The sequence below is a fragment of the Schistocerca cancellata genome, chromosome 2 (assembly GCF_023864275.1).
Source record: "Schistocerca cancellata isolate TAMUIC-IGC-003103 chromosome 2, iqSchCanc2.1, whole genome shotgun sequence".
NCBI classification, from domain to species: Eukaryota; Metazoa; Arthropoda; class Insecta; order Orthoptera; family Acrididae; genus Schistocerca; species Schistocerca cancellata.
Window position 1 is genome coordinate 1,148,311,399 of NC_064627.1, and position 26,870 is coordinate 1,148,338,268.

Here is a 26,870-nt window from a genome sequence, read left to right on the forward strand (position 1 = left end):
TACACCAGTCCACACCACCTTGACCTGGATGGTATATTTTCCAAGTTCATTAAATAACTAGGAAAAGCACTACAATAGTCACTACAATTTTACAATGTAAAAATTATTGCTACATTTACGCTCTTCTTTAGATCAAGCAAACTATTGTCCATTTGTGGTACTAAGTGTGTTACAAGATGCTGCAAGGACTTCTGTATAACAGAATACTTCCAACAATTTGAGTTGTAACACCTCCTACCCACTCCACACCCCATGTCAAGCAGGATTTCATCCAGACTGAAGATACTGCAACAGGTTCTCACCCTGATGTCCTTTATAGAAGTGGGCTTCCGAAAGACAAAGACAACATCAAAGGTATTTATTGACCTCACAGCAGCATCACACCATGTGGATGATGTTTCAATGCATAAATGAAGTCAAACCATTCCAAGTTCAAAGATCATAGCACTAATGGAAAACAGGCTTAAAACTGCTCTTTTAAAATTAACATTGGAGAACCTACAAGTAAATTCTACACTGTGAAGAATAGTCACCCACATAACTCAGTTTTGGGCCCACTTTTATTTAACATCTACACCACTGACATAGCACCACTGACTCTGAAAAGTTTAGTTATGCCCAACTCAAAGCAACACATTCAAAGATTGTGAACAAGCACTCAGTAACAACTTAGGAAAGCTTGACCAGTATCACAAAAAATGGAGACTCTGTCTGACCTCTAATAAAACAGAAGTTAGCTCATTCCACCCAACCAACAGAATGTATTCTTCTGCAATGAAATATTAAAACATAGTTGACACCCCAAATATTTTGGTGTGACTGTCAACAGATCCCTGACATTTAGGAAACAGGACAAAAGCTAATTTTTTTAAGGTAACTGGCTGGTGCTAGCTGGGGATCTAATGCAAAGACCTTGAGAACTACAGCACAAGCACTTCTGTATCATGGTGCCGAATACCGTTCTCTTGTTTGAAGCAGAAGTAGTTGTATCAGTAAAATAATAGATATATATCTAAATGATGCAATGAGGATTGTGACAGGAACTATTAAATACAAATCAGTACCATGGCTGTCAGTATTCGCCAATATTGCGCCATCAAATCTGATGACAACACTCGGTAATAGTGCTTTATTGTGAGTGGAATATGATCTTGAGTTATGCATGCTTGTAGTCATACTGTTAGTAACTGGTTTGCAACAGTTCATGTTGACTCTTCTGGTGTCACATTTCCTCCTATCTGTGCAATGGAAACTATACAGTTCGACACTGCTGCCCTTACAACCATTAGAGTGGGCATCTATGCTGCATGAAATCTAGAACCTCATCCATGTATGTGAGTATGTCCAGTCATCAGCATTAGTGTATGATTGACATGGCACAAAAAAGTGCAGATAACAACAGTATATGCTTCCTATATCAGACATTCCTTTAATCTAATTGACAAGCAATATTTTAATGGTTTTGTCACTAAGTCATATTCTGATGTTCCATGCGGTTCATATAACTGCCTCTGCTGTTTTACAGATAAATGAAACAAATGCAACAATCATCTTTTCTACATCTGCACCATCTTCTAATCATACCCAAATAAAGGCAAAAATGAATGAAGAAAAATTGAATCAAAATCCTTAGCAACACAAATGTGTCATTTAAGATATTAACAGTTCATGAGTTAAAGCCATGGGCTTAACAGGTTACCAATCTCTTCAATCCTCCTCCAACTACCTTCAAGACTACAGCAGTGTGAAAACATCACAGACAAATACCTCAAAGATTCAAGCCAACAAGATGCAGAGAACAATTCATGCTTTAGGTAGAAATGCTAAAGGTTCAACACAACATTATGACTTTTGGATTAAAATGGACCACTCACTGAAAAGCATAAGCATTGAATCGTTGATAGGAACACACACAAAAAAGAAAACTTGCTAGCTTTCAGAGTTACCCTTTGATGAGCTACAGTAAACCTCTCTCTCTCTCTCTCTCTCTCTCTCTCTCTCTCTCTCTGTGTGTGTGTGTGTGTGTGTGTGTGTGTGTGTGTGTGTGTGTGTGTAAGGGGGTGCTTTTTTTTTCTCTCTTTTCTTTGAAGTCTACTGACTATTCTCCAGGTAGCAGCACACTGATAGTTCTGCAGGGCAGCCAACAGATAGACTAGATTTTAGACCTTGATACTCTACCAAATAGAAAGGTTCTTATCTCTTTCAAATCTGTCCTTTGCCAGTGTCATTGGGTCAGAGATCAGGAGAACGCATTAGCCAGGGCAATAGGCAAACACCCTCTGTATCGAGGTACGTCACAAGAGCATGGGCAACGTAAGGTCTTGTGTGATCTTGTTGAAATATTATGTAGCAGAAACACTGATGATAGGGTACAGCTACTGGCCTAAACACTTCATAAATGTAACACCTGCACTTTAAATTACTGGCTATTCAAACCAGAGGTTATCATGTTGTGTAACCAATAGTATGCCATATTATCACACCAGGCCTGTATGAACATGGCAAATGCAGTCTGACAGACCCTCATGCCGTGTGCCCACCAGTGGCCATAGCAAAGCCTCACATCTGATGCCATGGCCTGGCCTGTTGGTGAAACATCCGTCACTATGTGTGGGTAGTCAATATTTTAATAGACAACACTGTGACACTCCTGTGTCCACTGTTGTTGTTGGGTGCCTCACTGTTAGCACACCTCTCTGTGCTACCAAGTCAAGGGAAAGCCACAACAATGGTCACAGTGCTCGCAATCCGTGGTACCCCAGATGTTACCACACTATCAGTGTGGGTACTTGTCTTGCTGCAAACAAGCCCAATTCGTGACTCAAGGTAAGTGATGTGGCTGTACGATACTACAGAGACAGGCGAACAACGTCTCCTCTGAAGTGCAAGTCATATGGGGCTGTTGAGATCCTCAATGGTGTTGAGTATGGCTCTCTGGGATCCATTAATTCCATATTCATGTGACACCAATGGGATGTTGACCAACATGAGCAGCAATATCAACAATTTATAAAATACAGTCTTGATGGGGCATGACTGTGCTGCTGTCAAATTCCAACACATGCAGACAGATATTTATTCTTCTTATTAGTGGCGTAACGTGATCTTCTCACAAACAAACTAATATTCAAATGTAGTATGAATGAGAAACATGCTGGAGAATCTTTTCTATATACAGCACGTAGATCGTGCTACCCCTATCTATTTTGTTAAGTTATGTCAAAAGATGCATCATTTAGATATCCAAGTACACAGTAAATTTCATGCCAATTTCACCTCCATTGCATACCATCTTTAGGGTGTTGCAACTTTAATGGCCAACAGAATACACACACTGCCCAGCCAGAACATTATGACCACTATCATTATAAACCCGTCCTCAAGATAGCAGGAATGACTGCTTGTCAGACACTCACACAGTGCTTGTAGCGTCAGTGAGAGTGCTGTCCATGACTAAAACGGGAAGGCTTGTGATCTATCAGAGTTTGACCGCGGACAGATTGTGATAGCCCATAGGATCACCAAGAGCATTTTTGATACTGCATGACTTTTTGAGTGTTCAAGAAGCACTGTGGTGAGAATCTCCAACACATGGCAAAACCAAGGTGAAACCAAGTCCAGATGTCATGGGGTTGGGCGGCCACCCTTCATGACAGACATTGGACATCATAGGCTGGGCAAACTGGTAAAACAGGTCAGGAGATAAACTGTGGGGGAATGCTGGGCAGAGTAAAGTGTGTCTGAATAGACTCCTAATGATGGACCTCTGCAGCCAATGACCCGTGCATGTTCCACTGTTAATGCCATGACATCAGAAATTACAACTGAAATGGGCATGTGACCATCGGCACTGGTTGTTGGTGTAGTGGCAGAGCATTGCATTGTCTGATGAATCCTGATACCTTCTTCATCATGCTGTCATCTTCCAGGGGAACAGCTCCTTGACACCTGTACTGAGGGGCAAAGGAGAGCTGGTAGTGGATGCAGTATGCTCTGGGGAACATAGCGAGAGAAAAATGACTGTCTGTATGCCTCCATATGAGCCCTAATTTCTCATATCTTATCTTCGTGGTCCTTAAGCGCAATGTATGTTGGCAGGAGCAGAATCGTTTGGCAGTCAGCTTTAAATGCCAGTTCTCTAAATTTTCTTAACAGTGTTTCCCAAAAAGAATGCTGCCTTCCCTCCAGAGATTCCCATTTGAGTTCCTGAAGCATCTCCATAACACTTACGTTTTGTTTGAACCTACCAGTAACAAACCTAGCAGGCCTCCTCTGAATTGCTTTGATATCTTCCTTCTATCCGACATGGTATGGATCCCAAACACTTGAGCAGTATCCAGAATGAGACTTTCACTCTGCAGCAGAGTGTGCGCTGATATGAAACTTCCTGGCAGATTAAAACCTTGTGCCGGACCCAGACTCGAACTCGGGACCTTGAGCAGTACTCAAGAATAGGTAGCACCAACATCCTACATGCAATCTCCTTTACAGGTGAACCACTCTTTCCTAAAATTCTCCCAATAAACTGAAGTCAACCATTTGCCTTCCCTACCACAGTTTTCACATGCTCATTCCACCTCACATCACTCTGCAATGTTCACCCAGATATTTAAACAACTTGACTGTGTCAAACTAGACACTAGTAATACTGTATCTGAACATTATAGGTTTATCCTTCTTACTCATTTGCATTAATATATATTTTTCCACATTTAGGGCTATCTGCCTCTCATCACACAAACTGGGAAATTGGTCTAAGAGGTCTTGTATCTTCCTACAGTCACTCAACTTTGACACCTTACTGTACACTGCAGCATCATCATCAGCAAACAACCGCATACTGCTGCCCACTCTGTCTGCCAAATCATCTACGTTTATAGTGAACAACACCGGTCCTATCACACTTCCCTGGGGCACTCCTGACAATACCTTTGTCTTTGATTAACACTCACTATCTTTATTTACTTGCTTCCAATAAAGAAATTACATAAAATGAATATATTCTTGCAATTAATATTGTAATTGATGATGATAACAATTATTTATCTTTTCTTTTCCTTCAGTGTTTGTCCTATCTGTGGCATGGTCTGCCAACAACTGGCTATCAGCCAAAAATAAGTTGGTAATTATTTATGTTATATATTGCAATTTATCCCAAAGAAGGGAAGTATTGCACATACACTGTCTGTGAATATATAAACTTTATTCTGTATGCATCCATATTTTGACTGTTTGTGTGCTACTGCAACAGAGATGGGTGCGTAGGCTATAACTTGTCAAGACAAGTGTCAAAAACCATCTAAAAGACATATACAGAATAGCTAATGAACCAAATGTAAGGTATATACTACGGTGTCCAGCTTCAACCATGTCACCATCTTATCTTGCACCAGGTTAGTGTTTACATTATCTATGAGTGAAAGAATCAAATGAGGTAGCGAGAATTTCTAGTTGCTGTGATGAATGACAGCTTGCTCTACATGTGGAAAAATATAAGTTAATGTGTTGTAGACGAGTAGGGGAAAAAATCCTGTAATGTTTGAATATATCGTTAGTAGCATGCTGCTGGACACAGCCACATCGATTAAATATCTAGGCATAACATTGCAAAGCGATATGAAATGGAATGAGCATGTGAGGTAGTACATAAGGTGACTGCATGACTCAGTTTTATTGGGAGAATTTTGGGAAAGTGTAGCTCATCTGTAAAGAAGATGGCATATGGAATGCTAGTGTGACTCATTCCTGAGTACAGGTAACTGTTTGGGATCCCGCCCAGGTCGGCTTAAAGGAAGATACCAAAGCAATTCAGAGGTATGCTACTAGGTATGTTTCTGTTAGTATTATGGAGGTGTTGTGTGAATTCGAGTGGGAATCCCTGGAGAGAAGATGAAGCTCTTTTTGCAAGTCACTATTGTAGAAATTTAGTGAAACAGCATTTGAGGCCAACTGCAGATCGATTCTGCTGTTGCCAACATACATCTTGTGTAAAGACTATGAAGATAAGATGAGAGAAATTAGGCTTCTAGAGAAGCTTATAGACTGTCGGTTTTCCCTCATCCTTTTTTCGAGTGGAACAGGAAAGGAAATGATTAGTAGTGGTACACTGTACGTGCAGTATGTACGCAGGTGTAGAAACACTCTGTCCCAGTTAATTTTACAGTGGTCATACTGTTTGCCCTTCCTATGAAGAGAACTTGTTCACTACTGACTTAAGCTGCTTATGCACCTGCAAATCTGCAGAACTTCAATAGGAAATTCAGAATGTATAATGGTTAACAATATTAGACGAAATACCTGTTTCAGACTCAAAAGGTGGTTCTCTCTCAATGTCATTGTATTGTAGAATTCTTTCCACTGATGTCATCTGACTGACAACTTCCGTTGTTTCTCTGATTGCTATCTGTAGCATTCCTGTCAACATCAGAGATTGTGCAATTGCAAGGCCAACATATCCCCCTAGAACACCTGCAATTAAATAAACAAAATAATTACATTAAGAAACCAGTCACCAAAATCACACAAGTCAAATATTAACAAGTAAAAATTCTGGTTACCAGGTGAAAACAGAAACAGACATTTAAAAAAAATCACAAAATGCTAGGTCTCAGGACAACATGTTATTTCTCTGGCAAAACCACTTGTCTTTTAACAGAAATAGATTTACTGGTTCCAAAACTTTTGGTTTGTATCTTTATCATCGGCCAGCTGCTAAGTAGTACAGTTACTCCACTCCACTTAATTAAAACAGGGATGTGTGAATTAGAGATGAGACACTGTGGATTACAGTTAAGCTTCTGTGGTTGTAATGTTCCCATGAGAAGCATGAGGTGAGGGGAATGTAGTAAGTTATTATACACACTATTTAGTAATGAATTTGAGTACTTCTAACTACAAAGTTTTATACTTTGTACCTTCCAGCACTGATACAGATCCTCTTCCCCCCCCCCCCCCCCCAGAAGTGTTAGTTCAGCATAATATTTAGAAGAGCTTCTGTGAAGCTTGGAAAGTAGGGAGAGGTACTGGCAAAATTGAAGCAGTGATGGCAAGTTGTAATTTGTGATGGTACATCTCAGCAGTAGAAAAGCAGTGTTACAAGTTTGAGCCCTGGCCCTTCACACAGTTTTCATCTGTCAGCAAGTTTCAAATGAAGCTTTTATTGCAAACTCACTTTACCTCTCTGTTGCTACTGTTCTGTTGAAAACTAGAAGGGCAGGAAGAGAGAGGTAAAGCAAACTTCTGCATTTTACTTCTAACCTCTGGTAATAGTAAGACAGCTGCTTGGCAAAAGGTAAGAAGTTAATGTCATATATTTGCCATAAAAATAATTTGGAATGAATATTGCAGACAGATACAACAGACATGTATCTGAAGTAGGTAAGGATTGTGTCACTTCCAAAAAAATGTGATGCAGAAGATAGAAAACTAGAAGCCTAGTTGTCTGCTGTAATCACTTTTAAAATTATAGAATCCATTACAAAAGGCAGACCAATGAATTGCCTGAACAAATACAACATTCTCAGTGAAACTCAGTTTGTTTTCCAAGTAGTAGAAACACATAATCAGTCATATTGTAGTTTACAAAAGTGGTACTTGATGAACTACACAAGGATGAATGTTTCAGAGGTGTATTTTTACATCTATCAAAGGACTTTGATGATGCTTGACGTAGAATTTGGCTAAAAAACTAAAATTGTTGGAGCAGGAGGAACTGCAAATCAGTGGCTCTGATCAAATCAGAAAAAAGAGGCTACAAAAGGTAGAGGTAGCACAGGCTCCAAATACATTAAAATTTTTAGTGAAACTTGCATCAAATCAAAAATATATTTATACAGGAATGCCTTAGAGCAGCAACTTAGGACCAATATTGTTTTTAATGTATACCAATAACTTTACACACAATGTTAGACCCACGTAGAAAATTATTTTTGTTGATGACAGTAATATTATAAGCACAAATAAAACACCAGAACTTATAGTATAAATAAGCAAATGAAACCCTAAATAACATTTAGAACTGGTCTTCATGCAACAAAACACACTGAAAATAAAGAAAACAAACAGCATGAATTTCTGCAGAAAGAGGGAAAATAATTCTGTAAAGTCAAATTTGGATGAAAATTACAAACAGTATATTGTACAGACAGCAAACTCAAAATTTTTGTGTAGTGGGATGCACATAAATACACTAGGGAAAAAAGTCATCAGCATGCTATTCTGTTAGGGTACTGATATCAGTCAGTAAAATCTTCTCAGTTTACAAGCCACATAATCTTGAATAAAATGCTCAAGCTTTCAATAGCTGTCTCTGTCATAGTCATCACAAGGTGACTGCCAATAGCAGTGTCTGGAATCTTCCAGAGAGGGCCGGAGAGGTGCATGCGTGGAAGCCAAGTCAGGCAGCTCCTGGAGGCTCTGTCTTACTGTGGGACCGAGTGACATTACAACATGGTGCAAGCAGCCTGTGCCACGTGACTCTGATGACACTGACATCAGGGTGTAACAGACAATGCCTTATAGTTACATACTATTCCTACATGAACTCCATCTTTAGTTAGGGATCATTTTTCGGGGGTCCCATACACAAAATGTGGACACAGTCTTCAAACTACAGAGAAGGGCTATTAGAATTAATAAATGACAATAGTATCCAAGTTTCCTGTAAAGATCTGCTTAAACAGCTCAGGATTCTGATTACACCATGTGAGTACATCTACGAGTACTAATGTGTTATTCATGTCATTATTTATTTATTTTCAAGTGCCACTGATTCTTAATGTAAGTGTATCACTAGACTGTAGAACATGTTAGATTATTACAGTAATAGCCAGATGTAAAAGTTTATAAAGTTTACAGTCTAAATCATATGTAAACACAGCAGGGAAAGTTTTGGCTGAATGTAAATACATTGGAAGTAAAGGAGACCAGTCCCTGAATAGCGGAAGTGTTGAGTTCTTGTTAGGCACATGCAAAAGAGAAAGAAAAGGAAAACTTTATATCTTTCGGAATATATCCTTTGCCAGGATTGCATTTTGACAGATGGACTAATGTCAGGTTGGGATTGTATCATGTGGGGTGGATAGTAGAGAGAGGGGAGAAGTTAACGGCTTTGAGGGAGGCATCAGGTTTACTGGTTAGGAATGTGGGAGAGACAGGTGATACGCGCTCGAGCTAGGCATGTGATACACAGGTACTGAAGATGGTTGGGTGTGATGCATGGGTGAAGGTGATGCAGAGAGGTGGATTGGGAAGGGAGACAGGATGGAGGAAGGGGAAACTGTTGGGTAGAGGGTGTGGCGATAGTAAGTTAATGGATATTGAGCCCAGGAGGGTTACAGTAGTGAAGGATATGTTTCAAGGATAACTCCCATCTGCATAGTTGAGAAAAGCTGGTTGGAGGGACAGGTACAGATGGCCCAGATTGTTCAGCAGCCATTGAATTCAAGCATGTTGTGCTCAGCTGCATGTTGTGCCACTGGCTAGTCATCTTTGTACATGGCTAGGTTGTGGTGGCCATTCATTCTGGTGGACAGCTAGTTGCTTGTCGTACTCACATAAAAAGGTGTGCAGTGATTGTGGTCAACAGCTTCACCCAGTTATCCCACAGTGTGATTTAATGAAATTAAAAGAATGATCTTCTTCATGAATTGATTCCAACTCATCGATAAGCCTGTATACAATGGGGATTTCAGTCAAACAGGTGGTAAAATTTTGAAGTACTCTTAGAGAAGATAAAGAATCACTGAACAGGAAATATAGAGATGCTGTCATCGGTGGGGAGAAACGAAGTGCTTCTAGTATCGGAACGAATTTTGTGGCCATGCTATTTGCCTGTGCTGGCAATTTGAATAGCCCAGACTTCTTCAAACATGGTATGCAGTACGTAATTCCAACAGAGTCCCTGGCTCTGGAGCATCAGTACAGATGAATACTGCCTTAAAATACTGTCTTACAAACTGCAGCAAAGTTTTGTTATTAATGTGAGCCACATGGTCACAGGAACACCAGTTATTAAGTTCACAATTTGAATGGGAATGGGATGCTAAAGCTATTTAGTCTAGGTGCTCTTAAGATTTTCCTTGAAATCTCCTGAATATCTAAATGTGCTTAGCCTAAGGGATGAAGAGTTCTAGTGATCCAGAAGTATCCAGCAAATTATTGTAAGGTTAAGTTCGAGGTGACTGATTTCAGATTGTAAGATTCATATTGGACTCAGTTTGGCACAGAGATACTGCTGGCAGGGGTGGAAAGTTTGTTCATATGCATCAAGCAAGAATGCATTGGTAATGTGAGCCTTTTAGGTTAGCTTACAGACGATGAAGAGCCCCTGGTATTTGACTACCATCTTTGAAGGGATGTGGTACAGGTATATAGTTGCCATGGCTGAATATTTGCTCTATGCCTCGAGAACAATACTACTTTTGATTTATCTGTGGATACATCCAGTCCATTTATTGTGAGTCACTGTTGGCGCTTGAGCATTGTGGCTGTCAGTTACAGTTTCCTAGGGATGAACTTTCCATGTAAATACTTACATTGTTTGCATACTGCTAAACCTTCACCTCCTCCAGCAATAGCCTACTTAGGTGAGCATTGCGGATATCAAACAGAATAGTCCCAAAACAGGTCCTTGTGGCAACGCCATAGTTCAGGTTCTTATAGTAAGTCCTTCATGTCCAACTAGTAGCAACTGATCAGAGAGGTAGGGAAACATATGAAGTGACAGCATTTTGATTATGTGCAGTACATATATCCATCAAACTGGACTCTTTGCTAGTCACCACATAGCCGAGATGCTGAGTCACAGAAAGGCATAACAAAAAGGCTGACGGAAAGTTATCTTTCGGTCAACAAGGTCGTTGTCATGAACAGACAACGTACACACATGCGCATGCTCACACAAATGCAACTCATGCACACATGACCACAATCTCTGGTAGCTGGAGGCAGACTGCACAAGCAGTGGGGCATTATCGGAGAGGCAACCACGTGGGGAGGGAGAGGGATAGCAGGTAGGGGTGGGGGATGGTAAAATGCTGCTGGGAGCATGTAGGGACAAGGTGGAGCAGCTAGGTGCAATCAGGGGGTTAGATGAAGAGTGGGGGAGAGGGGGGGGGGGGCATGGAGGAGAGTTAGTGGAAAAGGAGTAAAATAAAAAATAAAAAGACTAGGTGTGTTAGTGGAATAGAGTGCTGTGTTGTGCTGGATGGAACGATGACAATGACTAATGAAGGTTGAGGCTAGAATGGTTATGGGAATGTAGGATATATTGCAGGGAGAGTTCCCACCTGTTCAATTCAGAAAAGCTGGTGTTTGTGGGAACAATCCAAACGGCAAAGGCTGTGAAGCAATCATGGAAATGAGTCCTTCATTTCAATGAATGCTTCACAGCCTGTGCCATCTGGATCCTTCACACTAACACCAGCTTTTCTGAATTGCACAGCTGGGAACTCTCCCTGTAACATATTCTAAGATCCCGTAACCCTCCTGGCCTCATTCTTTGTTAGCCATTGTCTATTAACCATTGTCCTTCCTCGTCTAACCCGTTCCCTGTTTCCATTCCAGCATTACACAGTGCTCTATTCCACCAACACACCCAGTCTTTTGACTTTTTACTTCTCTCCTTTTCCACTAACCCACCCTCCATCTAACCTCCCGACTGCATCTAACTCCCCTGCTCTCCACCTCGCCCCTGCATGCTCCCAGCAGCACTTCACTGTCCCCCACCCCTACCTGCTATCCCTCCCCCTCCCTGCCCCAGCCTCCTCCTCACCCCTACCTGGTTGCCTCTCCCATAATACCCTGCTGCTCACAATCTAGCTCCAGCTGCCAGAGATAGTGGTCATATATGTGTGAGCTGCGTTGCGTGAGCGTGTGTATGTTGTCTCTGCTAAATTTCTTCTCCATAATGCGATAGAAAGTCTTTAATTGCCAATCTGAACTCCACACTATCCTCCTAAAACTTCTCAGCATTTTTGTGTGTGTCCCATTTTCTTACCTTGACTCCAGTGCCCTCTTTTAGTGTGGCAACACTGCTTGAATGTTCTATTGTGTTGAGTTACTCAGTGACATGAAGTTCCATCTGACTGTTTGACTGCATCCCACATATATCCGAAATCCTCCTAAATATTGCCCTTGAAGTTGAACACTGCACTCTCCCCTCCCTCCCTCCCTCTCCCTACTGACATATCTCTTGTCACAACAATCTCCCCCTAATCTTCGATAAATTATTTTTATTTTGAAAGTCTCTTTTATACCAACAAAAAATGGGTGTAACTTTTTAAAAATCTTACTATGTTACTATTTATTGACTGAAACAACTTATTATTCTGTATCTGTGCACTGAAGTTATCATCATTGTTTTCATGTTAGAACAACATTATGATATTATCTGCACTACTTTTCTGATGCTAGTTAGCTGATTTTGCTTCATTTTATTTAGTGGAGGTACATTTTTTGTCAGATATTCTCGCATATTCTAGTTAGTGTGTACTGATCGCACACTTTTACTTGGCCCCTGAGTGGAGAGTGCTAGGAGCAGAAGCTTGTGATCAGCTCATAGCACACTGGCCGCTGAGGCGGGCACTGCTTCCTCCTCCCAGAGCAGCCACCTCATAGCTTTTTCAAGAAACAAACATGTAATGGGTCAGTGCATCACACATGTAACCTGAAAGTTGAGGCGAGTCACTAGAAGAACCAGGTATAGCCTCTTAGCTCATTTTTGTAAATAATGTTAGCAATCACTATGCACAATACCGCACATGGATCAACACTATCTTCACAATGGCTACTTATTGTTATGGTGCAGAATACTGTTAAGTAGCTAAGGGTTGGCAACCGGTGTAAACATTCTGGAGCAGCAAGAAGTCAGGTGACTCCCATTGATGACAGAGGGGCCAGGATGAAATGTGCAACCAGTAGGTGAGTTTTAGTGTTTTTGTTGTTGTTATTCTTATACTGGCTGTATTGTATGAGGCATGTTTAAATTCTGAAGTCTCCCAGTAACACTCCAAAGACTGGAAGCAGATACAAATAACTGATCACGGTGCGTGCACGTGTATACAGACAGCAGCACAGAGTGGCATGCAGAACTCTAGCATATCCAATGACAAGGGCAGTTTTTATACTCAAAATGGTGATATTTTACTAAAGGAATAGTAAGTAATCATTTATTTTCTCCACATGTGTTTTGAGTTCCTGTTGAATTCGTCAGCAATTGAGTGATACAAGGGGGGGGTAATGGTGTCTTGAATGTATAGAATGTATATTTGTGGGTGTGACAGTTCAAAGATGACAAAACTTCATGTGATGACAAATCAAAACAATCTCAGCCTTGAACCAGACAGTCTGACAACATACTCACACATGCAGAGACAGTTGTTTTGGAGGATTATCAATTGAATGCACAAAATATCACATGCATAATCAGTACTTTTATGGAATCTATAAGCACAATTCTGCATGACAGCCTGAAAACATGGAAAGTACTTCAAGTAGGTGCCACGAGTACTGGCAGTTGACCTCAAGGCTGCATGAGTGGCAGTTTGCCAGGTGATGTGGACAGAAAGAATGAGACTTAGTTTTCAACAACTGTGATAACGGATGGGACATGAATGCTGTTCTCCAGTCCTGAAATGAAGTACCAATCAGCACAGAGGAAGAACACACACTCACTGCCTAACGAATTACAGTGGCCATGTTTTGAGACAGTGATGGCATAATCCTTACTTAGTGTTTCAAAGGGCACTATGGTGACACAAGCAAGCTACCAAAATGTTTTGAGAACAGGGTTCTTCCAGCACTGTAAAAAATATGGCTGGCAAAGGCCAGATGTGTGCTCTTCAACCAGGACGATGCAGCAACTTATCAGGCAAAAGCTGTGCAAGAGTTTCTTCATAAAGACAACTTTGAAGTGTCTTCTCTAGATCCTTCCTCATCTGACCTGACTTCTAGCAATCCCCCCCCCCCCCCCCCCCCCGATAAACGAGACACTCTATGGTAACACATTCTCCGGTCAAGATACTACTGTGTTGGTGATTTTCCAGTAGTCAGAAACAGATTCCTAGAGAACCATTTGCAACAGCCAAGGTATCATGGCACTGACACTGTGAAAAGTGTGAATGGCTACAGGGTGGTTATGTTGAAAAATGACAGAAGTTTCAAATTTTTTTCTGACAATTTTGCTACAAGAAAACTGGAGATCTTAGAGTGGAACACATCATATATAATTGGTATTAGTTTTTTTTTCTTTTGGTCAGATTTCTTCCATCCATGTCACATTCCTTTGTTAATTTCATTTTATTATTATTATTACCACTTTATTACCAAATCTTCAATTACTACTCTTACCAAACAGACTGCATCAGGCTTATATTTGATAAACATACACAATAAGGTAGAACTACATTAATACAAATTATGAGACTTTTGTAGCTTCATAGTGAAAATAGTAAGCACTGAATGGTGTCCCTAGTTAAAAGTGGCAGCTACTTAAATTAAGATATATAAAATTAGGCAGAATATAAATAGTACTATCAGACTTAGTTTCAAGCTCGAACCATTCCACTCATCTGCTCCATAATATCAGCGCTGAAAAATTCAATAACTGAATGCATAAGTATTTTTCAAGCTGTCATGTGCTTTAAATCAATGACATTTAGGAATGTCTGTATCTTTTCCTAGTATATTAACTGTTGATTCTTTGTCTCATACTACAGTATTTATGTGTTATGTCTATGTTGTCATACTTGTGTGCTACAGAATATTTTGCCACAATGAGCAACTCTTTTGGTCTCATGTTCCTCAAATTTTTGAGAACAAGAGACTTTTATTTCTTTTGTTCATATTTATGTATATAAACATAACATTTTTCTCTCAGTATTGTAATATATAAATAAGGTGGTAACAGTTACACTACATTTAATCAAAATTGTGACCATTAATATCAAACTGATTTCGAGAAATCTTAAAAGAAAACCAAAGGCTAATATAACAGAATTTTTTAAAGACATTACAGTCAGAAGGAAAATAGATTAGTGTCAATGTTGTATATAGTGTGAATTGGAACAGCAATTTGCATTATGTAATTTATATAAAATTGCTTGTCCCTATGACCCAAAAATCAGTACATCCAAGATACAACTGAACAATTTTAACAAGAGATGAAAATGGAAATGAGAAGAAGAGTGCCTTAAAAAAGTTCAAAAAGACATTACATTTCCACAACACAATTACCAACCAATTGTTTTATTACCTGTATCTATAATCACGAAGCTCAGAACAACAGATGCAACAAATGTGAAGCTTATTAAGTCCAATGACAGTGCAAATGCTGCACTGCATGCCAGAAAAGTGTACCACGACGAAGTGTGCACATCCTGTGAATTTGAAAAAAGTTGCATAAAATATGCACGTCAATGGTAATAAACTGCCATAAACAATTCAGATATTTATACTATAACTTTTAAAGGAACAAAAATCTATACAAGTACCAACTGTTTCTTTGCTTTTGTCACATCTAAATAAAACGTTGAAGTTGTTTATTAATTAACGTTTGATCAGTTTGTTTGTATTTACCTTGTGGACATTCTTTACTGTATGTGTCTACTACCATCACTGAAGTTTTTCCTGCAATTTTGTGAGCACACCTATTCCCATTTGACCTATCCTTCCACACTGCCCAGCTTGCCCACTGTCTTGAGTGGTCTGTTCTTTCTGACACCTACTCAAACGACCATTTCCCGTGTGCTATCCGTTTACTGTCTCCTACCCCATCCGCACGCACACCCAAATGGCAGCTTACTAAGGCTGACGCAGCTTTACTCCTGCCTGGCGACCTTTGAAGAACAAGATTTCCCAAGTGGTGATGACCAGGTGGAAAGGAACGTGGGTGCTGCAGTGTTAAGGCAGAAGAGGTTAAGTTGGTTAAGAAGGTCAGCCAAGATGGCACCTCTCTGACAGGTCCAGGAAGAACCCCAGAGGGGATGATGCACATTAAAGTCACCGAGTAGCAAGAATGGGGGAGGTAGCTGCCCAATATGCTGACAGAAGTCCACCCTGGTGACACTGAATGACAGAGGGACATAAATGGTACAGAGGGAAAAAGTCATGTGGGGAAGGAAAAGGCAACCTGCAACAGCTTGAAGGTGGGTGGGTAGTCAGGGAGATGGGTTGACTACGATCATCATCCCATAGGAGCAGCATGATGCCACCATGAGATGGAATGCCGACCTCAGTGGGAAGGTCAAAATGAATCGGTAAGAAACGTCAAAGTTCAAAGCAGTCGTGAGGGTGCAATTTTGTTTCCTGAAGGCAGAGTACAAGGGGACGCTGTGATGCTAAAAACAGCCATAAATCCTATTTGTGGGACCAAAGGCCGAAAATGTTCCATTAGAGAAGAGTCATGATGAGGAAGAGATGTAGTGGTGTCACCTAGGTGGCTGATGAGTGACAGCCAGTGAAGAGTTGCAACTACAGGGCACAGAAGCAGAAGGATCCTGCTCCATGGGGCCCACAGAAGCATTGCCTTGCTGGTGCAGTCGGTCTGTGGAGTCCACCGCTGAAAAATGGTTGGCACTGCGCACAGGCGACACGGAGGCCGGCTGGGCTAAGTTATCACTTGGCGACACCATCAAAGAGGATCTTCGAGTTGGTGAATGTGAAGAGCATTTGCCTTTGGTGGACTTCTTCAAGCCTTTCCAGTTAGAGGAAGACGCAGGTGTTGTTCGGCTGGAGGGACAGAGGAAGTCTGCATGGGAGTGCTCCCTCTGTCCTTTCTGGCCTACTGGCTGTGTAGCAGATGGCTTTGCCCCTTCAGGCGAGAGACTGATGGCTTGTTGCACAGCTGGATGGGGGGTGCTGATGCTACATTGACACAGGGAGACTTCACAACCTCAGAGCTGAATGGAGGTCGCATGTCTGCATGCCCAAGTCCTTCATGGAGTGAGGGGTAACAAGAAAGAACAGAATTATAGGTGCATGAGAGAACACAGGGTTTGCAACTAGCCAGTAACTTGAAAGCGACTGGGTAAGGCATTTTTTTCTTTACCTAGATCTCTTGGACAGCCTGCTCATCCAAGATACACAGGAAAATCCCGAGAGGAAGCGGCATGGCTGCCACTGCAGTTGATACAACACGGAGAAGGAGGCAGACATTTGTCCTCATGCGCCTCCCTACCACAGTTACACATTTAGCTGGGTGTTGACAAGTCATTCTAGTGTGGTTGAAACGATGACACTGGTAGCAGAGGATCGGGTTCAGAATGTACGGCCGGACTGTGATAATTTCATAGCCTTCTTTGATCTTGGACAGAAGCACCACTCTATCAAAGGTGAGAAAAAGAGTGCGGGTGGGCACTAAGGAGGAATCTACCTTTTTCATTACACGATAGACGGCAATGATACCCTGATCAGAGAGGTAAGATTGGATTTCGGCTTCGGTTACACCATTGAGCAACCTGGTGAATATTACGCCATGGGAAGAATTCCAATTTCTATGGGCCTCAACATGAATAGGGTAGCCACGGAGCAGCAGCATCCTCCTACAGGCCAACAGCAAATTAGAACAGCATGCCACCCTCCACCACAAAAAACTATCCAATCTCCTGGTTTCCCACCTCCGGAAAGGCAACTCACTCACCCTAAACAACCTTTCCAACAAACCTCAACCTCCTCTCATTGCACACAGACCCAGTCTCTCCCATCTACTCAATCTCCCACTCCCAGCTTCACTCACCCCAACACCTCAAAATTCTAGTCAACACAATCTGGAACCACAACACCCCAATTCAGTAGTTAACCTTTCCTCCAAACCTCTCTCCCAATCCGAAACCTCTGTCCTATCCAAAGGCCTCACCTTCAGCCCCACTCCCAGATTCAACCAAACAGCCCTCGTCAAAGATTTACTGTCCTACACCCGCACTCTCTGCTGGAAATATCACTTTGCCACGAAGAAAAATGATCCTAATCCTACTCCTAATGATCCAACTCCCCAAGACACTATCCAAATTGAATGCTGCCTGGGACAGTTCCATCCTCTGTCACAGCGAGACCCACCTCCTCTTCCTCAAAGTCACCCTCTCCAAACCTTCCAGGAATTTCTGACTTCCAGCCTCGCCTCTCAGTCCTTCTTAAAAAACCTTAATCCTACTCCCAACATCACCACTGCTGAAGCCCAGGCTATCCGTGATCTGAAGGCTGCCCAATCCATCGTCATTCTTCCGGCGGACACGGGTTCCATGACCGTGGTACTTAATCGTCAGGAGTATGCGGCTGAGGGACTGCGTCAGCTTTCAGACAACGCTACTTACAAAGTTTGCCAAGGTAATCCCATTCCTGATGTCCAGGCAGAGCTTCAAGGAATCCTCAGAACCTTAGGCCTCCTACAAAACCTTTCACCTGACTACATCAACCTCCTGACCCCACCAACACCCCGCACATCTACCTTCTACCTTCTTCCTAAAATTCACAAACCCAATCATCCCGGCCGTCCCATTGTAGGTGGTTACCAAGCCCCCACAGAACGCATCTCTGCCTACGTAGATCAACACCTCCAACCCATTGCATGCAGTCTCCCATCCTTCATCAAAGACACCAACCACTTTCTCGAACACCTGGAATCCTTACCCATTCTGTTACCCCCGGAAACCATCCTTGTAACCATTGATGCCACTTCCTTATACACAAATATACCGCACGTCCAGGGCCTCGCTGCAATGGAGCACTTCCTTTCATGCCGATCACCTGCCACCCTACCTAAAACCTCTTTTCTCATTACCTTAGCCAGCTTCATCCTGACCCACAACTTCTTAACTTTCGAAGGCCAGACATACCAACAATTAAAGGGAACAGCCATGGGTACCAGGATGGCCCCCTCGTACGCCAACCTATTCATGAGTCGCTTAGAGGAAGCCTTGTTGGTTACCCAGGCATGCCAACCCAAAGTTTGGTACAGATTTATTGATGACATTTTCATGATCTGGACTCACAGTGAAGAAGAACTCCAGAATTTCCTCTCCAACCTCGACTCCTTTGGTTCCATCAGATTCACCTGGTCCTACTCCAAATCCCATGCCACTTTCCTTGACGTTGACCTCCACCTGTCCAATGGCCAGCTTCACATGTCCGTCCACATCAAACCCACCAACAAGCAACAGTACCTCCATTATGACAGCTGCCACCCATTCCACATCAAACGGTCCCTTCCCTACAGCCTAGGTCTTCGTGGCAAACGAATCTGCTCCAGTCCGGAATCCTTGAACCATTACACCAACAACCTGAAAACAGCTTTCGCATCCCGCAACTACCCTCCCGACCTGGTACAGAAGCAAATAACCAGAGTCACTTCCTCATCTCCTCAAACCCAGAACCTCCCACAGAAGAACCCCAAAAGTGCCCCACTTGTGACAAGATACTTTCCGGGACTGGATCAGACTCTGAATGTGGCTCTCCAGCAGGGATACGACTTCCTCAAATCCTACCCTGAAATGAGATCCATCCTTCATGAAATCCTCCCCACTCCACCAAGAGTGTCTTTCCGCCGTCCACCTAACCTTCATAACCTCTTCGTTCATCCCTATGAAATCCCCAAACCACCTTCCCTACCCTCTGGCTCCTACCCTTGTAACCGCCCCCGGTGTAAAACCTGTCCCATGCACCCTCCCACCACCACCTACTCCAGTCCTGTAACCCGGAAGGTGTACACAATCAAAGGCAGAGCCACGTGTGAAAGCACCCACGTGATTTACCAACTGACTGCCTACACTGTGAAGCTTTCTATGTGGGAATGACCAGCAACAAACTGTCCATTCGCATGAATGGACACAGGCAGACAGTGTTTGTTGGTAATGAGGATCACCCTGTGGCTAAACATGCCTTGGTGCACGGCCAGCACATCTTGGCACAGTGTTACACCGTCTGGGTTATCTGGATACTTCCCACTAACACCAACCTGTCAGAACTCCGGAGATGGGAACCTGCCCTTCAGCATATCCTCTCTTCTCGCTATCCACCAGGCCTCAATCTCCGCTAATTTCAAGTTGCCGCCACTCATACCCCATCTGTCTTTCAACAACATCTTTGCCTCTGTACTTCCGCCTTGACTGACATCTCTGCCCAAACTCTTTGCCTTTACAAATGTCTGCTTGTTGCTGTGTATGTGTGGATGGATATGTGTGTGTGTGCGAGAGTATACCTGTCCTGTTTTCCCCCCTAAGGTAAGTCTTTCCGCTCCCGGGATTGGAATGACTCCTTACCCTCTCCTTTAAAACCCAAATCCTTTCGTCTTTCCCTCTCCATCCCTCTTTCCTGACGAAGCAACCGTTTGTTGCGAAAGCTTGAATTTTGTGTGTATGTTTGTGTTTGTTTGTGTGTCTATCGACCTGCCAGCGCTTTTGTTTGGTAAGTCACATCATCTTTGTTTTTAGGTATATATATATATATATATATATATATATATATATATATATATAATAGAGGGAAACATTCCACGTGGGAAAAATATATTTAAAAAGAAAGATGATGAGACTTACCAAACAAAAGCGCTGGCAGGTCGATAGACACACAAACAAACACAAACATACACACAAAATTCTAGCTTTCGCAACCAACGGTTGCCTCGTCAGGAAAGAGGGAAGGAGAAGGAAAGACAAAAGGATATGGGTTTTAAGGGAGAGGGTAAGGAGTCATTCCAATCCCGGGAGCGGAAAGACTTACCTTAGGGGGAAAAAAGGACAGGTATACACTCGCACACACACACATATCCATCCGCATATACACAGACACAAGCAGACATTTGTAAAGGCAAAGAGTTCGGGCAGAGATGTCAGTCGGGACGGAAGTACAGAGGCAAAGATGATGTTGAAAGACAGGTGAGGTATGAGCGGCGGCAGATTGAAATTAGAAATTAGCGGAGATTGAGGCCTGGTGGATAGCGAGAAGAGAGGATGTGCTGAAGGGCAAGTTCCCATCTCCGGAGTTCTGACAGGTTGGTGTTAGTGGGAAGTATCCAGATAACCCGGACGGTGTAACACTGTGCCAAGATGTGCTGGCCGTGCACCAAGGCATGTTTAGCCACAGGGTGATCCTCATTACCAACAAACACTGTCTGCCTGTGTCCATTCATGCGAATGGACAGTTTGTTGCTGGTCATTCCCACATAGAACGCTTCACAGTGTAGGCAGTCAGTTGGTAAATCACGTGGGTGCTTTCACACATGGCTCTGCCTTTGATCGTGTACACCTTCCGGGTTACAGGACTCGAATAGGTGGTGGTGGGAGGGTGCATGGGACAGGTTTTACACCGAGGGCGGTTACAGGGGTAGGAGCCAGAGGGTAGGGAAGGTGGTTTCGGGATTTCATAGGGATGAACTAAGAGGTTACGAAGGTTAGGTGGACGGCAGAAAGACACTCTTGGTGGAGTGAGGAGGATTTCATGAAGGATGGATCTCATTTCAGGGTAGGATTTGAGGAAGTCGTATCCCTGCTGGAGAGTCACATTCAGAATCTGATCCAGTCCCGGAAAGTATCTTGTCACAAGTGGGGCACTTTTGGGGTTCTTCTGTGGAAGGTTCCGGGTTTGAGGAGATGAGGAAGTGGCTCTGGTTATTTGCTTCTGTATCAGATCGGGAGGGTAGTTACGGGATGCAAAAGCTGTTTTCAGGTTGTTGGTGTAACGATTCAAGGATTCCGGACTGGAGCAGATTCGTTTGCCACGAAGACCTAGGCTGTAGGGAAGGGACCGTTTGATGTGGAATGGGTGGCAGCTGTCATAATGGAGGTACTGTTGCTTGTTGGTGGGTTTGATGTGGACGGACGTGTGAAGCTGGCCATTGGACAGGTGGAGGTCAACGTCAAGGAAAGTGGCATGGGTTTTAGAGTAGGACCAGGTGAATATGATGGAACCAAAGGAGTTGAGGTTGGAGAGGAAATTCTGGAGTTCTTCTTCACTGTGAGTCCAGATCATGAAAATGTCATCAATAAATCTGTACCAAACTTTGGGTTGGCAGGCCTGGGTAACCAACAAGGCTTCCTCTAAGCGACCCATGAATAGGTTGGCGTACGAGGGGGCCATCCTGGTACCCATGGCTGTTCCCTTTAATTGTTGGTATGTCTGGCCTTCAAAAGTGAAGAAGTTGTGGGTCAGGATGAAGCTGGCTAAGGTAATGAGGAAAGAGGTTTTAGGTAGGGCGGCAGGTGATCGGCGTGAAAGGAAGTGCTCCATCGCAGCGAGGCCCTGGACATGTGGAATATTTGTGTATAAGGAAGTGGCATCAATGGTTACAAGGATGGTTTCCGGGGGTAACAGACTGGGTAGGGATTCCAGGCGTTCGAGAAAGTGGTTGGTGTCTTTGATGAAGGATGGGAGACTGCATGTAATGGGTTGAAGGTGTTGATCTACGTAGGCAGAGATGCGTTCTGTGGGGGCTTGGTAACCAGCTACAATGGGACGGCCGGGATGATTGGGTTTGTGAATTTTGGGAAGAAGGTAGAAGGTAGGGGTGCGGGGTGTTGGTGGGGTCAGGAGGTTGATGGAGTCAGGTGAAAGGTTTTGTAGGGGGCCTAAGGTTCTGAGGATTCCTTGAAGCTCCGCCTGGACATCAGGAATGGGATTACAATGGCAAACTTTGTAAGTAGTGTTGTCTGAAAGCTGACGCAGTCTCTCAGCCACGTACTCCCGACGATCAAGTACCACAGTCGTGGAACCCGTGTCCGCCGGAAGAATGACGATGGATTGGTCAGCCTTCAGATCACGGATAGCCTGGGCGTCAGCAGTGGTGATGTTGGGAGTAGGATTAAGGTTTTTTAAGAAGGATTGAGAGGCAAGGCTGGAAGTCAGAAATTCCTGGAAGGTTAGGAGAGGGTGATTTTGAGGAAGAGGAGGTGGGTCCCGCTGTGACGGAGGACGGAACTGTTCCAGGTATGGTTCAATTTGGATAGTATCTTGGTGAGTTGGATCATTAGGAGTAGGATTAGGATCATTTTTCTTCGTGGCAAAGTGATATTTCCAACAGAGAGTACGGGTGTAGCACAGTAAATCTTTGACAAGGGCTGTTTGGTTAAATCTGGGAGTGGGGCTGAAGGTGAGGCCTTTGGATAGGACAGAGGTTTCGGATTGGGAGAGAGGTTTGGAGGAGAGGTTAACTACTGAATTGGGGTGTTGCGGTTCCAGATTGTGTTGATTGGAATTTTGAGGTTTTGGAGGGAGTGGAGCTGGAAGTGGGAGATTGAGTAGATGGGAGAGACTGGGTTTGTGTGCAATGAGAGGAGGTTGAGGTTTGCTGGAATGGTTGTGAAGGGTGAGTGAGTTGCCTTTCCGGAGGTGGGAAACCAGGAGATTGGATAGTTTTTTAAGGTGGAGGGTGGCATGCTGTTCTAATTTGCGGTTGGCCTGTAGGAGGATGCTCTGAACAACCGGTGTGGATGTGGGAGAGGAAAGATTGAGGACTTTTATTAGGGACAGGAGTTGATGGGTGTGTTGATTGGCTGAGTGGATGTGTAGGTGAAGGTTTAGGTGGGTGAGGGCAATGGATTGTTCGGTTTGGAATTGGTATAGGGACTGATGGAAAGAAGGGTTGCAGCCAGAGATGGGAACTTTAAGTGTGAGGCCTTTGGGGGTGATGCCAAATGTCAGACAAGCCTGAGAAAATAAAATATGGGAGTGTAATCTGGCTAGGGCGAAGGCATGTTTGCGGAGGGAATGTAAATAAAACTTAATGGGGTCGTTGTGGAGATGTTGTGAGGGTGACATGGTACTAGAAGGTGGAAAGTGGAACACGAGGCTGAAATGAAAATGAAAATAAATATAAAAATATATGGGGAGAGATAAAGGTAAAACTAGAAAGCAAATGGAGATCTGGCGTGAAAAAAGGCGAAAAAGGGTTGGTTAGAGCTGGGCTATGTTGATCCTATGGTGAACTTGTGTAGGTAGATAATGATGTGCATAAAGGTTAGGTGGTTGTGTTGCCGCCAAAACACGTTAGAGGGTGGAGAAATTCGGGAAAATTTCGAAAGAACTACGTGAGGATGTATTAAAAGGGTGGTTTGGTGGTGGCAGATTATGGAAATGAAGCTAACAATTGTCTGATGAAGAAATAATGACGTTAAAACCTGTGGCTAAACATGATCGATGATGTGAGAAAAACGGAAATGGAAATAAAGCAAAAGATATTAAAACTGGCCGAAAAGGTTGTTTAATAGCTGAAAGGAACTGTTTGTGAACTGGAAACGGCGGATTTTATAGCAGCGGTAGTGTTGAAAGCGGGGAAAAAAAAAATTGTTAGCTTCATTTCCATAATCTGCCACCACCAAACCACCCTTTTAATACATCCTCACGTAGTTCTTTCGAAATTTTGCCGTATTTCTCCACCCTCTAACGTGTTTTGGCGGCAACACAACCACAACCACAACCACCTAACCTTTATGCACATCATTATCTACCTACACAAGTTCACCATAGGATCAACATAGCCCAGCTCTAACCAACCCTTTTTCGCCTTTTTTCACGCCAGATCTCCATTTGCTTTCTAGTTTTACCTTTATCTCTCCCCATATATTTTTATATTTATTTTCATTTTCATTTCAGCCTCGTGTTCCACTTTCCACCTTCTAGTACCATGTCACCCTCACAACATCTCCACAACGACCCCATTAAGTTTTATTTACATTCCCTCCGCAAACATGCCTTCGCCCTAGCCAGATTACACTCCCTTATTTTATTTTCTCAGGCTTGTCTGACATTTGGCATCACCCCCAAAGGCCTCACACTTAAAGTTCCCATCTCTGGCTGCAACCCTTCTTTCCATCAGTCCCTATACCAGTTCCAAACCGAACAATCCATTGCCCTCACCCACCTAATCCTTCACCTACACATCCACTCAGCCAATCAACACACCCATCAACTCCTGTCCCTAATAAAAGTCCTCAATCTTTCCTCTCCCACATCCACACCGGTTGATCAGAGCATCCTCCTACAGGCCAACCGCAAATTAGAACAGCATGCCACCCTCCACCTTAAAAAACTATCCAATCTCCTGGTTTCCCACCTCCGGAAAGGCAACTCACTCACCCTTCACAACCATTCCAGCAAACCTCAACCTCCTCCCATTGCACACAAACCCAGTCTCTCCCATCTACTCAATCTCCCACTTCCAGCTCCACTCCCTCCAAAACCTCAAAATTCCAATCAACACAATCTGGAACCACAACACCCCAATTCAGTAGTTAACCTCTCCTCCAAACCTCTCTCCCAATCCGAAACCTCTGTCCTATCCAAAGGCCTCACCTTCAGCCCCACTCCCAGATTTAACCAAACAGCCCTTGTCAAAGATTTACTGTGCTACACCTGTACTCTCTGTTGGAAATATCACTTTGCCACGAAGAAAAATGATCCTAATCCTACTCCTTATGATCCAACTCCCCAAGATACTATCCAAATTGAACCATGCCTGGAAAAGTTCCGTCCTCCGTCACAGCGGGACCCACCTCCTCTTCCTCAAAATCACCCTCTCCTAACCTTCCAGGAATTTCTGACTTCCAGCCTCGCCTCTCAATCCTTCTTAAAAAACCTTAATCCTACTTCCAACATCACCACTGCTGACGCCCAGGCTATCTGTGATCTGAAGGCTGACCAATCCATCGTCATTCTTCCGGCGGACAAGGGTTCCACGACTGTGGTACTTGATCGTCGGGAGTACGTGGCTGAGGGACTGCGTCAGCTTTCGGACAACACTACTTACAAAGTTTGCCATGGTAATCCCATTCCTGATGTTCAGGCGGAGCTTCAAGGAATCCTCAGAACCTTAGGCCCCCTACAAAACCTTTCACCTGACTCCATCAACCTCCTGACCCCACCAACACCCCGCACCCCTACCTTCTACCTTCTTCCCAAAATTCACAAACCCAATCATCCCGGCCGTCCCATTGTAGCTGGTTACCAAGCCCCCACAGAACGCATCTCTGCCTACGTAGATCAACACCTCCAACCCATTGCATGCAGTCTCCCATCCTTCATCAAAGACACCAACCACTTTCTCGAACACCTGGAATCCCTACCCAGTCTGTTACCCCCGGAAACCATCCTTGTAACCATTGATGCCACTTCCTTATACACAAATATTCCGCATGTCCAGGGCCTCGCTGCGATGGAGCACTTCCTTTCACGCCGATCACATGCCGCCCTACCTAAAACCTCTTTCCTCATTACCTTAGCCAGCTTCTTCCTGACCCACAACTTCTTCTCTTTTGAAGGCCAGACATACCAACAATTAAAGGGAACAGCCATGGGTACCAGGATGGCCCCCTCGTACGCCAACCTATTCATGGGTCGCTTAGAGGAAGCCTTGTTGGTTACCCAGGCCTGCCAACCCAAAGTTTGGTACAGATTTATTGATGCCATTTTCATGATCTGGACTCACAGTGAAGAAGAACTCCAGAATTTCCTCTCCAACCTCAACTCCTTTGGTTCCATCAGATTCACCTGGTCCTACTCTAAATCCCATGCCACTTTCCTTGACATTGACCTCCACCTGTCCAATGGCCAGCTTCACACGTCCATCCACATCAAACCCACCAACAAGCAACAGTACCTCCATTATGACAGCTGCCACCCATTCCACATCAAACGGTCCCTTCCCTACAGCCTAGGTCTTCATGGCAAACGAATCTGCTCCAGTCCGGAATCCTTGAATCATTACACCAACAACCTGAAAACAGCTTTTGCATCCCGTAACTACCCTCCCGATCTGGTACAGAAGCAAATAACCAGAGCCACTTCCTCATCTCCTCAAACCCGGAACCTTCCACAGAAGAACCCCAAAAGTGCCCCACTTGTGACAGGATACTTTCCGGGACTGGATCAGATTCTGAATGTGACTC

General features: G+C 43.4%; 1 protein-coding gene across 1 annotated transcript in view; it reads right to left on the minus strand.

The window, feature by feature from the left end:
* The window catches only part of LOC126163184 (ATP-binding cassette sub-family C member 4-like), a 293,006-nt gene that overhangs the window by 39,553 nt on the left and 226,583 nt on the right, over window positions 1-26,870 (minus strand). Inside the window, exons 18-19 of the mRNA XM_049920135.1 lie at window positions 15,254-15,377; window positions 6,298-6,468 (exon numbers count right to left, since the gene is read on the minus strand). Of these exons, the coding sequence (XP_049776092.1) occupies window positions 6,298-6,468; window positions 15,254-15,377 (295 nt within the window). The remainder of the gene's footprint in view (window positions 1-6,297; window positions 6,469-15,253; window positions 15,378-26,870) is intronic.